This window comes from Carlito syrichta, unplaced genomic scaffold (genome assembly GCF_000164805.1).
Source record: "Carlito syrichta isolate Samal-C Ts95f unplaced genomic scaffold, Tarsius_syrichta-2.0.1 Scaffold308820, whole genome shotgun sequence".
NCBI classification, from domain to species: domain Eukaryota; kingdom Metazoa; phylum Chordata; class Mammalia; order Primates; family Tarsiidae; genus Carlito; species Carlito syrichta.
The window spans coordinates 420,870-434,687 of record NW_007252916.1 but is presented as its reverse complement, the minus strand read 5'-3'; the positions used below and the strand labels follow the sequence as shown (position 1 = coordinate 434,687).

The 13,818-nt window shown below is 51.2% G+C and overlaps 2 protein-coding genes across 4 annotated transcripts in view; both read left to right on the top strand.

The window, feature by feature from the left end:
* Nucleotides 1-9,833, top strand: part of CAMTA2 (calmodulin binding transcription activator 2) — an 18,467-nt gene extending 8,634 nt beyond the window's left edge. For all 3 annotated transcript variants that reach the window (XM_008065932.2, XM_021716474.1, XM_021716473.1), the window contains 13 exons: nucleotides 710-844; nucleotides 3,665-3,780; nucleotides 4,433-4,617; nucleotides 4,922-5,000; nucleotides 5,174-5,396; nucleotides 5,619-5,923; nucleotides 7,293-7,489; nucleotides 7,749-7,932; nucleotides 8,133-8,204; nucleotides 8,314-8,334; nucleotides 8,500-8,687; nucleotides 8,853-8,927; nucleotides 9,015-9,833. In XM_008065932.2, the coding sequence (XP_008064123.1) occupies nucleotides 710-844; nucleotides 3,665-3,780; nucleotides 4,433-4,617; nucleotides 4,922-5,000; nucleotides 5,174-5,396; nucleotides 5,619-5,923; nucleotides 7,293-7,489; nucleotides 7,749-7,932; nucleotides 8,133-8,204; nucleotides 8,314-8,334; nucleotides 8,500-8,687; nucleotides 8,853-8,927; nucleotides 9,015-9,078 (1,844 nt within the window). In that variant the 3' untranslated portion in view covers nucleotides 9,079-9,833. The remainder of the gene's footprint in view (nucleotides 1-709; nucleotides 845-3,664; nucleotides 3,781-4,432; nucleotides 4,618-4,921; nucleotides 5,001-5,173; nucleotides 5,397-5,618; nucleotides 5,924-7,292; nucleotides 7,490-7,748; nucleotides 7,933-8,132; nucleotides 8,205-8,313; nucleotides 8,335-8,499; nucleotides 8,688-8,852; nucleotides 8,928-9,014) is intronic.
* A 127-nt stretch (nucleotides 9,834-9,960) lies between these two features.
* SPAG7 (sperm associated antigen 7) overlaps nucleotides 9,961-13,818 on the top strand; it is a 7,263-nt gene continuing 3,405 nt past the window's right edge. Inside the window, exon 1 of the mRNA XM_008065930.1 lies at nucleotides 9,961-10,112. Within this exon, the coding sequence (XP_008064121.1) occupies nucleotides 10,028-10,112 (85 nt within the window). The 5' untranslated portion in view covers nucleotides 9,961-10,027. The remainder of the gene's footprint in view (nucleotides 10,113-13,818) is intronic.

Here is a 13,818-nt window from a genome sequence, read left to right as displayed (position 1 = left end):
TGATCATTCCGCCTCAGCCTTCCAAAGTAGCTGGAACTACAGGCGCGTGCTCCCATGCCTGGCTAATTTTTTTAATTTTTAGTTTAGAGATAAGGTCTTGCCAAGTTGCCCAGGCGGGTCTTGAACCCGCGGGCTCAGGCAATCCACTCACCTTGGCCTCCCAAAGCTCAGGATTACAGGTTGAGCCACCGAGCCTGGTGGGTTTTCCCCAATCTTTATGCCTCCATTCAACTACATGTAGAAGGAAAAGGGATAAAATCAGAGAAGTTGGGGATTGGGAGGAAAAGTCTCAGCCTCTGGTCTTAGAATCAGGGTCTGGTGGTTCCATCCTGAGGGCCACAGAACACTGATATCATAGGACATTCTCACTGGACACTGTTTGTGAGCAGCTAGCTCCTCTTTCTCCCATTTTAATAACAGGGTCATGACCTGTAGACTCTGATCTGGAGATCAAGGGGTTTATCTGCTGTCAAATTGTTCATAAGTGTCAACATCCTTAACTACAGGGTCTAGCCATATTGGGTATTAAGTTCTTAAATGATCGAACTCCTTTCCCTGTTACTGCCAAGGCCACTGAAACCACAGGCCTCCTGGCCCACAGTAGGGGAGTGGGGGATATAGATATGGAGTGAGTCTGTGGCTCTGACACAGGTGGCCAGAGAAGGAACCAGGGGAAGAGAGCCCTTCTCGCTGATTGCGTCCTCCCCAGCCCATGAGGTAGGGCTGGTGTCTTTACAGGTGGCAGGGCGGGAGGGACCCCTTTCTGCTTCTGTGCTCTTTGAGTATCGAGCCCGCCGATTTCTGTCTCTGCCTAGTACTCAGCTTGACTGGTTGTCACTAGACGGTGAGTACCTAACCCCTTGACACCAAGTGTGGGGCCCACAACCTTTGAATGTGACATGCTCCTAGGACCCTCAGGATTCAGGTGGCCACCACTCAGTCCCCACCAGACCACCTTTTTTTCAATCTTGTTTCACTGGTCATTTATGAGTGTGGCAACAAACTTTCCTCACCTCCTCTTTCCCATGAATCTTGGCAGTATCCTTATCCTAGTTCTTGCCTTGTCCTCTCCATCTTAAAGAATGGGATCTAGAAAAGGAAGGCCAAGAAGCTAAGGTAGGACTCTAGGGTCTAAAGCAATATACAGGTACTATGCACGAGTATATATATATTTATTTTTCTATTTTTTATTTTTATTTTTTGAGTTGGAGTCTCACTCAGTCGCCCAGACTGGAGTGCAATCCATCCGGCGATCCATCCGCCTCAGCCTTCCAAGTAGCTGGAACTACAGGCGCGCGCTACCACACCCGGCTGATTTTTTCTGATTTATTGTAGAGATGAGGTCTCGCCAAGTTGCCCAGGCGGGTCTCGAACTCGCGGGCTCAGGCAATCCACTCACCTCAGCCTCCCAAAGGCGCGGGATTACAGGCTGAGCCACCGAGCCTGGCTATATTTATATGTGTATTTAAATTTCTATTGGTTTTCCCCTGTGATTATAAAAATATGTGTTCATTACAGAAATTTTTTTTTTTTAAGTTGGAGTCTCTATTGCCTAGGCTAGAGGACAGGGGCATGCTCATGGCCACCGCAGCCTTGACCTGCTGGGCTCAAGTGATCCTTCTGCCTTAGCCTTCCAAGTAGCTGGAAAATACAGGCATGCACCATCACGCCTGGCTAATTTTTTGATTTATTGTAGAGATGAGTCTCGCCAAGTTGCACAGGCTGGTCTCGAAACCATGAGCTCAGGCAATCCTCTTACCTCTGCCTCCCTAAGTGTTGGGATTATAGACATGAGCCACCACTCCCAGCCTAGAAAATTTTTAAATTACAGAAAAGCACAAAGTAGAAAATGAAAATTTCCCATAATTCAGTGATATCCACTGCTAATATCATGGTGTACTTTCTTATACAAACACACACAGATGCACACACATATACATATACGTCCAGTTGTATTTATGTATTTAAATCTGGAATTGTTTTTGTTCCTTTTACTGGTTATCTCTCTTGTGGCTTTGAGAACTGTTTCTATCTGTACCTGCAACTTTCTTGATTTGTGCTTTTCTTTGTCTCTTCCTCTTGATGTCTCTGTTGTTACCTCTTGCTTCTTTCAGTTCTGCTGTGGTTCCTGTTATGTCTCTGTCTCCCTTTATCCCTATTTCTTTCTCTCAGGGACTCTGGTCCCTAGTTCCACCTCACTTTTGGAGCTGGCCGAGTCACAAAGCCCAAGCATGCGTGTCAAGTTGCTTGTCTCTGACACCATACCTCTCAGTCCTGTTCTTTGTCCTGCTCTGTGACTATTCATGATCTTTTTTTTTTTTTGAGTTGGAGTCTCACTCTGTCACCCAGACTGGAGTGCAGTGACCGCTCCCAGCCACCGCAGCCTCGACCTGCTGGGCTCCGGCGATCCTTCCGCCTCAGCCTTCCAAGTAGCTGGAACTACAGGCACGCACTACCACACCCAGCTAATTTTTTTATTTTATTGTAGAGATGAGGTCTCTACAAGTTACCCAGGCAGGTCACAAACCCACGGGCTCAGGCAGTCCACTCACCTCAGCCTCCCAAAGTGCGGGATTATAGGCTGAGCCACCGAGCCTGGCTTATTTTTTCTGTCCGTGTATAATCTTTGTTTTACCATCTCTTCTGTGGGTATTTTCCATCCTTCTTCCTATTTATTCTTGAACCAACTTGCCCCTCTTATCTTCCTTTCTTATTGCTTGTTTGGTACTTTCCCCTTACCCTCCTTTGTCCTTTTTCTCCTTTCCTTCACCATTTATTTATTTATTTATCATTTCCACTCTCTCTCCTCCCTTTTTTTTTTTTTAACCTGGGCTGCTGTTCATCATTCTCTACCCCTCTCCCTCATTGTCACCTCTGTACCTTCATCTCTTTCCATCCTAGCATCTCAGAATATCTCCAGCCTTCACCCTGTTTCTCTGTGCCTGTCTTCCCATGGCTCTGATCCCTTCCTGCCTCCCCTCCTTGTCTTTGTTTGATCTCAAGAAGGGACAGATATAGCTTGTGGGGTTTGTGTGTTTGTGTGTATGCATGCAGGTGTGCCTGTGTGTATTTGTGTATGGGGTTGGGGGGAGGAGGAGGAATGGACATGGCTATCCATCTCTGTCACCTTCCCTCCCCCGCCATACTCTTTGTGGACAGCTGCAGGGGACCAGGAAGAGGGGGTGGTGCTTTTCAAATCAAAGTCCTTGAGCTCTTTGGGGCAGTAGTTATTAGAGAGGAGGGACTGTGGGATCCATCAGCTTCAGCATGGGAGACAAAGGTAGTGTCTGGGGCAACAACTGACGGAAAATTTCACCTAGGAAAAGGCTGGGAGGGAGAGTGTGGACATGTGGAATTTGGGGCAGCTGGGTGCTAGATGACCATTTGGGAATTCCTACCATCTCTGTATCTTAAAAGAAACAGTCTTGGTTCTGGATCTTGGTTCTAGGTCTATTGGGTAGCAGTAAGAGCTCTAGCTTAAGGACTGAGTCTTGGTGTGCTTTATTTAGTAGGTGAGTGGGTCAAAGGTCATTATTTTAGGGAAGAGAAAATAATATCATTCTGTATCTTCACCCCCAGATCATGGGAGAGGTCCAGTTTTGGTGTTTTGGTGTTCATCACCTAGACCCTGCCCACTCAGCCTCCCATACCTATTCTCCCTCAGACAACCAGTTCCGGATGTCCATACTGGAGCGACTGGAGCAGATGGAGAAGCGGATGGCAGAGATCGCAGCAGCTGGGCAGGCACCTTGCCAGGGTCCTGATGTTCCTCCAATTCAAGTAATTCCATGAGGAGGGAGGTGGTCTACAGTGGGGAGCAGAGAGAGGGCCTGCCTAAAGAAAATGGCTCTAGCATATGACTCTCCTCACTCTCCTGTCCCCAGTCTCCTCAGCCAGTCTTCCTTCTCCCTGACGTCACCCTGCTCCCACCCCCACCTCGTGGCAAGAATGGCTATTCTGGGCATCCTCTTGGCATGACAGGCTTCAGACTATTTCTGGCCTGAAGAAGGGTGGAGGTGAAGGAGCGGGTGGGGGAGGGGTCAGAGTTGAGACTTAGAGTTCTGTAGGTCTCTGAAAACAGAGGGCTGGGGAAAGACTCAGAGAAGACTGGCTTCTGAAGGGTAGAATACATGTGTGGATATGGCACTAATCTGAACTGATGTGAAGGCACAGTGTGGGCAGAGGTGTGTGAGGTCTGGCTGCTAGATGAGCTGGAGGAAGTGGCTGTGGGAGTAGAGGATACTAAAATCATACGGGAACTTGAACTGAGAACTGATGGGCCACCAAAGTTCTGGGTGGTGGAAACCTAGAATGGAAAACATGGGGAGGGGGTAGAATTGGAAGGTGGGAGGACAAATGTGGGGTGGCTGAGGCTATCCCAAGCCAGGGGACCAGGTGCTGTGGTCTCTACATAAGGGTGTGTGTACCACAGGATGAAGGCCAGGGACCCGGGTTCGAGGCACGGGTGGTGGTCTTGGTAGAGAGCATGATCCCACGCTCCACCTGGAGGGGTCCTGAACGTCTGACCCATGGAAGCCCCTTCCGGGGCATGAGCCTTCTGCACCTGGCTGCTGCCCAGGGCTACGCCCGCCTCATCGAGACTCTGAGCCAGTGGCGGTGAGCAGGGGTAGCTGAAAGGGGACTGGGCAGCCTCTGGGGCAGAAGTGCCAGGGGATTGGGGAGGAACTGGATGACCTGGGGCCCTGTAAGAGGGAGCTGGGGTCACTGTGGAAAGGGGGAGGGGCTCAGGGAGGACTTACATTTTTGGGGAACTTTAATATCTCCTGACGTGACACTTTGACTTCCTGACTTGATTAATGTCTTTGATTGCCCCATCCCTCTGTCTCTTTACTTTTAATGTTCCAGTTTTGCTTACCTTTTCCCTGACTGGGTTCTCTTGTACCTCTTTCAAACCCTCCAGGAGTGTGGAGACTGGAAGCTTGGACTTAGAGCAAGAGGTTGACCCACTCAATGTGGATCATTTCTCTTGTACCCCTCTGGTGAGGATGCCAGATTCCTGAGTGCATGTGGGCTAATGGGCAACTTCAAAGAGAAGATCCTTTCAGGGAATCAGGGAGTAGGGTGGGCTAGGGTTAGAAGACCTGGCCGCCTCAGAGAAACATCAAGTCTCACCTCCACTCCCATCTTCTCTCATCCTGCCCCCTCTATTTAGATGTGGGCTTGTGCCCTGGGACACCTGGAAGCTGCTGTGCTCCTTTTCCGTTGGAACCGACAGGCGCTGAGCATTCCTGACTCTCTGGGCCGTCTACCCCTGTCTGTGGCTCATTCCCGGGGTCATGTGCGCCTTGCTCGCTGCCTTGAGGAACTGCAGCGACAGGAGGCTTCACTTGAACCCCAACTTGCCCTATCACCACCCTCCTCCAGCCCAGACACCGGTGAGGGCTGCCCCCAATCTTTTTGAGAGAGGGAGGTGGACAGTTGGATAGGCCAGGACAAAGCCAAAGGATGGGATACAGAGTGAGGGAGGCGGCAAGTCGAGGAGGAGGCAGGGTGGTAAGATAACAGGAGCAAGAACAGACAGACTGAGCACAAGGATGGGGAGGCAGGAGGGTTGACTGATGGCTCCTGCTGCCCTCACCCTCTTCCCTCACTAACAGGTCTGAGCAGTGTCTCTTCACCTTCGGAGCTGTCGGATGGCACTTTCTCTGTCACATCAGCCTATTCTAGTGCCCCAGATGGCAGTCCTCCCCCTGCTCCTCTTCCAGCCTCTGAAATTACCATGGAGGAGATGGTCCCAGGCCAACTCTCCTCTGGTGTCCCGGAGACCCCCCTACTCCTCATGGACTATGAAGCCACTGCCCTCAAAGGGCCCTTACCCTCTTCTCCTGCCCTCCCACCAGCCCCAGATGATGTGGCTGCCCCAGAGGATGCTGACAATCCACGGACTGTGGATGTGATCCCGGTACCATTTATGTTGGTGGAACTATGAGGGCTAGAAGTAGAGTGGTATGCACAGGTGGGGTGAGGCAGACTTCCATGAAGCAGAATCAGGGTCTAGCTGCAGGTTGGTGAGAGGGGGCCATTTACCTTTATTTTGGGACAGGCATGGTAACCCTTTGTTAGCTCCTTTCAGATCTTGTGACTCAGAAGTCATGAGACAGCAGAGGTTAAAAACTTGGGGGTTATATCTCCAGTTAAAGCTGGGTTGTAGCCAGGCTCGGGGGTTCAGCCTGTAATCCCGCACCTTGGGAGGCTGAGGTGAGTGAACTGCCTGAGCCCGCGGGTTCGAGACCCGCCTGGGCAACTTGGTGAGACATCATCTCTACAACAAATCAAAAAATTAGCCGGGTGTGGTAGCGCACACCTGTAGTTCCAGCTACTTGGAAGGCTGAGGCGGAAGGATCGCCGGAGCCCAGCAGGTCGAGGCTGCAGTGGCCGGGAGCGGCCACTGCACTTTAATCTGGGCGACAGAGTGAGACTCCAACTCAAAAAAAAAAAAAAGCTGGGTCGTAGGGTAACCTGTTGATCCATGAAGAGTCAAGGTCCTTGGGGAACCAAGTGATGAAGGACAGCTGGGAGGTGTGCGAAGAGGTGAGGTTAGCAAGATAGACGTATTTAGCAATGCTCTGGGGTGGGAAGGAGGCTTGCACATGGCAAAAGCTAAGTCTTAGGGAATGAATGAATGAAAGTCAATCTTCAAATGTAGCCTTGTACTTCTCTGCTAAAATCTGGGGACATATCTGTTTTAGAGAGGCTAACGGAGTAATTGGATACCACTATAAGTACAAAAAACTCCACAAGGTAGCCTGTGTTGATTGTGGCCAGCAGGAAATGCTGCAGGCTTCAGGCTTGGAGCAGAGGCTAGGCTGGAATCATTCAGCTGGTGGTTGTGTAATTGACAAGCATTGGGCTGGTTCTTGAAGAGCTGAAGAGTGGTGGGATGCTGGGCAAGGCCAAGCCTGTGCAGAGGATGTGCCAGTTGGCTGGCATGGGGCAGATCCAGGCAGGACAGGGGGTGGTCACGCTGGAAGAGTGTCAAATCCTTCATTTGCTCAGCTTCCAAATCCCCATTTGGAGTATGTCCTTCTTATCCTATGTTCTCTACAACATCTCAGCACAGAAGGCTGTATTCCCAAGTGGGAGCCCAGTAAGTATACACGAATGAATCTGGAAAGACAAGGTTAGCAGGGAAAGCAATCAATTCCTGAGTCCTTGGCATCTGGTGGTAAAAGAACTAGATTAGGAGTGGACTGAGGTTACAGCTTTGGCAGGGCAGGAACATCTAGCAGTTGGGACCCCTAGGGGCTCACTCAGATTTTCCTTTCATCCAGGTGGATATGATCTCACTGGCCAAGCAGATCATCGAAGCCACACCAGAGCGAATTAAACGAGAGGACTTCGTGGGGCTGCCTGAGCCAGGAGCCTCAGTGCGGGAGCGGACAGGGGCTGTGGGGCTCAGTGAGACCATGTCCTGGCTGGCCAGCTACCTAGACAATGTGGACCATTTCCCCAGCTCAGCCCCTCCCAGGTGACCAGTTCAGGACAAAGCCCCTCCAGATTCTTCTTCAAAGGAAAATGGGAGGAAGAGAGGAAGCTGGTTTCCCACAGCCAGAGCTCCATACTGGCTGAAGCCCTAGGGCCTTTGAGAAGGGAATTGAACTGGCTAATGAACTCTGAAACCATTATCTCCAGACTCAGTTGCTGGGGTTTTCCTTCAGAGCAATCCCTAAGTGGGAGAAGAGGGACTTCAGATGTTCCGTGACATCCTTTCTCCCTATCTCCTACAGCGAACTGCCCTTTGAGCGAGGTCGTCTGGCTATCCCTCCAGCACCTTCCTGGGCAGAGTTTCTCTCTGCATCTACCAGTGGCAAGATGGAAAGTGATTTTGCTCTGCTTACACTATCAGATCATGAGCAGCGGGAACTGTATGAGGCAGCCCGAGTCATCCAGACAGCCTTCCGAAAGTACAAGGTTGGGGGCCAGGGGTCTTGGGTTGAATTACACGCTCTAAAGTTATGGGGGACTGGACTGCCAGGGCTTTTGGAGGAAGATCAGTTATGCAGCCGTGCCTCAGGGTAAAGGGTCAGGGGAAACCCAGGAAAGCTGGAAAGACAGGTTGGGTGTCTGTCAGGTGGGCCATGAGTTGCTGAGCCTTCCTTCTCTTCTCTCAGGGCCGGAGGCTGAAGGAGCAGCAGGAGGTAGCAGCAGCTGTGATCCAGCGCTGCTACCGAAAGTACAAGCAGGTGAGACCCTTCTCCCCCAAAAGTATGCCCACCAACCCACACACACCCATTCCAGCCCAGAGCATCCAGAATGCTACCAGAGCCCTAACTCCCCTTCTCTCTCCACAAGCTGACCTGGATTGCACTGAAGGTATTAGGCATGAGATCTGGGTGTGAGGTTGTCTGTGATGATTCAGCCTTTCCATGAGTGTGTGGGATACAGAAAGATTTGCATCAGCCTAACTTGGGGGTGACCTCAGGATTTTTGGGTCTCTATCCCTCCATTTCAGCCCATCCCTCCTCCCCATCCCTGCAGTTTGCACTCTATAAGAAGATGACCCAGGCGGCCATCTTGATCCAGAGCAAGTTCCGAAGCTACTATGAACAGAAGCGATTTCAGCAGAGCCGCCGAGCAGCTGTGCTCATCCAGCAGCATTACCGCTCCTATCGCCGCAGACCGGGGCCTCCCCACCGGCCCTCGGGCACCCTGCCTGCCCGTAACAAGTATGGCCCATCCCCCCAGCCCTCTATACCTACCCATTGGGTCCATGCCAGTTCCCATTACTCATCAGCTTGCCCCCTGCCATTTCCTGCCTGGGGTTCCTAAGGAGCTGAGGGCATAGGATTCCTGAATGTCCTGTGAGGTCCATCTTTTCTTTCTTCCTTCAGAAGCTCCTTTCTCACCAAGAAGCAGGACCAGGCAGCCCGGAAGATCATGAGATTCCTGCGGCGCTGCAGACACAGGTACTTACTCCTTCTGTTCCTGGGTTTTTGCCCTGCCACCTCCCAGATCCGCCAGCCTCCTTTGACTCCTTCCTTGTCTCTTTGCAGAATGAGAGAATTGAAGCAGAACCAGGAGCTAGAAGGGCTTCCCCAGCCGGGACTGGCCACTTGACCTCTCCACTGCCTTTCTCACCACCGTGGGGGCTCTTCTTGCAGTCTTAACAGGGAGAGGACTTTCTGGGGCAGGGGGAGCCCCTGCGGCAGCTTTCCCTTTCATCTTTGTTGGAGCCCTTCAAAGACCTCCTCCCAACCCCCTGCTCCTGGAACACCTCTCTCCTCTTCCCTCCTGGTGGTGCCCCGTCTCTTTTGGCCCTTGGCTCCAGAAAACCCATGCCCCACATACCTGCATCTTCAGCTGTGACCTACCTGCCTGCCCCTTCTCAGTTTCCTCCTGCCTGCACCCGACTCTTCCCCTTCCTGACTTGCCTTATTTATTTGTTCGACGCGTCTCTGAATGTATCCGCCTCGGTCCCCACCTTTGCCTTCGCTGCGCGCGCCCCTCGTGTTTCCGGGCTGACCGTGCCCCCCCCGCCCCGACTCCGCATGTTTGCGTCTGTTTTCTCCCTTTCTGGCCCTGTCTTCCCCCATCACCCCGACTCTGGCCACCAACTTCGGGGCCAAAGGGGAGGGGGTGTACATAGGGACGCGTTGCAGAGTCCTGCTCCCATTCTCCCGAGGGGAGTGGGCTTGTACATACTGTAACATACAGAGTATAGTGAAGAATCTATTTAAGGAGCCGCGGGGAGGGCACCACGGCCGTGCTTGTAGTTCCCTGGCGCGGCTGAGGCCTCCTGCCGGCTCCACGAGCACTTTCTACTTGTGCATGGGCTTGGTTTATACGAATTGCCATTAAACATCGCTGCACCAGTCAGCCTCCAGCGTCTCTGTTTGCGGCGGGGCGGGGCCTCGATCCTGCGGGGAGGCGGCCAATCACTACGGACTTTGGATCCGCGCCCGGGCCTGGCGAGCGCGGAGGTTTTCCACCGCCGACGTATTTCCGGCCTTAAAGCTATTTCGCCCTTCCCTTTAAGACGCACCGCCCCCTCTCAGTCACTCCCAAGATGGCGGACCTACTAGGCTCCATCCTGAGCTCCATGGAGAAGCCACCCAGCCTCGGTGACCCGGAGACTCGGCGCAAGGCCCGAGGTGAGGATCCCAAATTCACAACCGCCTTTCTTCGCCCGGTTCTCAGGACTGTATTATTCCCTCTTTGAACGATGCTGTCTTCTCAATCTTGAAAGACCCCTCATAGGCCCCTTCAGAGACCCTCGAAGTCCCTAAAAGGGCTACCGACACGCCCACTGCTTTTAGCGGACGATGATTGGTTACTTGAAAACTAGCTCCAGCCTCCAGCCTCTCCTGTCGACCCGGGCGTTCAGCAGTCCTTGTTTTCAATTCGCCGGCCGGCCCGCTTGTGAGCTACTGGCCTACCCTGATTGGTAGGCTGCCTCCAACCCGCTTCATCCCTGTTCCACCCACCTCTAGCTCTATTCCGATTGGGTTGGGGACTCGCCCATCCACAATCCTTCCACCCTTATTGACCAGCTAAACTTAAAAGATCTACCTCCTCAGGCTTGTTCTAGCTTCCTTCTGACCCACCCCATCCTCAGCTTCTCCCATTGGTTGCTGGGTCTTCTGGGTGTCCTCTTGCCCCTCCTGCTTGATTTAACCCTGTCCCTTCTGCCTCCCTCTAGAAACCTTTTCCCCATCTGTAGCCCGGGCGAATGTTGATTGGAGAAATGAATGCCCACCGGGTCCTGTTGGCTGTGGTCTGCCCGCTTGTGTTCTCTGAGTAGCTTCCCTACCGGCGCACTGGGGTTTGGTGGCCGGAGTAGGGCGCGGCCCGGTGAGGCGGTCGAGACTTCCCCAGAGTGGCTGGAGCTGAGGCGTGAGAATGAGTCTGGCCGAATGCAGGACCCCAGCTTCCAATTCTGTTGGCCTTGACTGTAGACGAACCTGGGGGATTAGGGCAGGCGGGATGCCTTCAAAGTATTCCCTTCAAAGTATTCAGCAATGGCTAAACATAGTCCCTTATTTACTGAACGATTGTTAGGAACCAGAGGTACCCTTCAAGGAGCCAACAGTCCGGGGCTGAGACTGTCGTTGATGGAAAGATCACACAGAAGTTTAATAACTAACTTGACAAGTGCTCTGAGACAAAATTATGAGAGTAGCTATTTGTGTGTCCTAACCTAGCCTGCAGAGAGCCAAGATCTGAAGAATAGATAATTCGGTAAGTGAGAGGGAAGCAAAGTGTTACAGGCAGACGAGATGTCTTTTTGAAAGCTCTGAGAAAGGAGGGAGCATAATAGGAATGGGGAATTGGAATTATTTAATGCTCAGATGACTGTCTAGGTGGGGGATCACCCGAGACATTTGACAGACTGGGAAGCTTGAGTTAGAATTTAGTCACTTGGCTGAGGTCACATGGTTAGTAAGTTTTAATCCCAGGTGTGCTTTAAAGCCTTTGTTCTTTTTTTCTTTGTCTTTTTCTTCTTTTTTTTTTTTTTTTTGAGTCACTTTCACCCAGGCTGGAGTGCAGTGGAACGATCACGGAGCTCAGGGCTCATAGCTGCCTCAACTTCCTGGGCCTAGGCAATCCTTCCACTTTAGCTAATTATGTATGTATGTATGTATGTGGAGATGAGGTTTCACTATGTTGCCAAGGCTGGTCTCAAACTCCTGGGGTCGAGCAGTCTGCCTGCCTCAGCCTCCCAAAATGCTAGGTTTACAGTCTTGAACTACCTTGTCCAGCCTAAATCATATGTCTTAATCATAATCTATGCCACCTCCCCAGATGCAGAGAAGACTCGAAATCCAGTTAGAGAACAGTCATTGGCCAAGATGGGATGCACTGATGGTCAGTGGGGACAGAGAGATGAGAGCTAGGCTGTCAGGCTCTGGGACTCAGAGGATAACTGGACAGGAGAACAGGGTTCCTGCCTTCCAGGAGCTCATAATCTGCTAAGGGAGACGAACATAAAAAGTTATGGTATGTTAGTTGTCAGTCCATGTCATAGTGGGTGTCTGAGCCAAAAGCACTCGGAGCCCAGAGGAAGATGTGGGTAATAACTTTGACCCATGGTGGATCTCAGCATCTGCAAGAGGAGGAAAAGCATTCTAAGCAGAAGGAACAACATGTGCAAAGGCATGAAGTAAGTTAAAAAGCAGGAGGAGGGCAACCCCTCAGGTCCCTTCCCTCTGTGAGAGCTTTTCTGTCCTCTTAATGAATCCTGCTTTAAAAAAAAAAAAAGCAGGAGGAGGCTCAGTGCAGCTGAAGGTGATTCCGATTCTGTGGAAGAAGTGGGCCTTAAGGATTTGAAATGGCAGGAGAGGGCAGAGGGGGCATTTCAGGTGAGGAGCAAGAATAGGAAGAAGACTGTGCCCAAATCTCAAGGGACAGTAAAATCACATCATAAGGAAGGCAGGCAGGAGCGGAGGGGCCAGGTTAGAAATGCACCCTCCTCTCCCAGAGGTAGAGGAGTTATGGTGCAGAGGCAGGATCTGAGGAAGAGGAAGAAAGTTAAATAAGATCCAAGGGTAGAGAGTTCCTTTGCAACTAACCTTGGACACCTACACTCACAAAGGAAAAGAGTGTCAGATTAGCCATTTCAGCTTCATCTTGTCTGCAGAAGTGGGAAGTGGGGGTGTTACAAAATATAGGAAGTTAAATAATTTCCCCTTTCCTATATAGACAATGACATAATAGACTCTGTAAGGCCAAGGGCTTAGTCTGTTCTCCTTACCTCCCCAGATGCCTTATAGTTCTTTGTATGCGGCCGGCATTAAAGAAATATTTGTTAATTGGTTTCCTCAGTGGAGTTGGGAAAGGGGGTTAAGCATGATTCTGATCTTTGTAATTCCCACTAAATTTCGAACCCTTTAAGGGCCATGCTGTTTTTGTTTTGTTTTGTTTTTGAGTTTGGAATCTCACTCTGTCGCCCAGGCTGGAGTGCAGTGGCACACTGACAGTCACCGTAGCCTCAACCTGCTGGGCTCAGGCCATCCCTCCGCCTCAGCCTTCCAAGTAGCAGAAATACAGGCACACACCACCACACCCAGCTAATTTTTTTTTTACTTATTGTAGAGACAAGGTCTCACCAAGTTGTCCAGACTGGTCTCGAACCCCTAGGCTCAGGTAATCCTCTTGCCTAGGCCTCCCAAAGTGCTAGGATTACAGGCTTGAGCCATTACATCCGGCCATGCTGTGTCTTAATCATCTTGGTACACCAGGGTCTAGCATGGTGCCAGGTACAATAGTCCCCCTTTATCTGAGGTTTTGCTTTTCAAGATTTTAGTTACTGTGGTCTGAAAATACTACATACAATAAGATATTTTGGCACATGCCTGTAGTTCCATCTACGCGGAAGGCTGAGGCAGAAGGATCGCCTGAGCCCAGCAGGTCGAGGTTGCAGTGGCCGTGAGCAATGTGCCACTGCACTCCAGTCTGGGCAACAGAGTGAGACTCTGACTCAAAAAAAAAAAAAGATATTTTGAGAGAGAGACAGACAGACACTAAATGGCTGGGTACAGTGACTTACTCCGATAATCCCAGTACTTTGGGAGTCTGAAGCAGGAGGATTGCTTGAGGTTAGGAGTTCAAGACCAGTGTGGGCAACATAGTGAAACCTTCTCTCTACAAAAATTAAAAATTGCCAGGCTCGGTGGCTCAGCCTGTAATCCCATGCCTTGGGAGGCTGAGGTGAGTGGATTGCCTGAGCCTGCGGGTTCGAGACCCACTTGGGCAACTTGGTGAGACCTCATCTCTACAATAAATCAAAAAATTAGCCGGGTGTGGTAGCACGTGCCTGTAGTTCCAGCTACTTGGAAAGTTGAGGCGGAAGGATCGCCG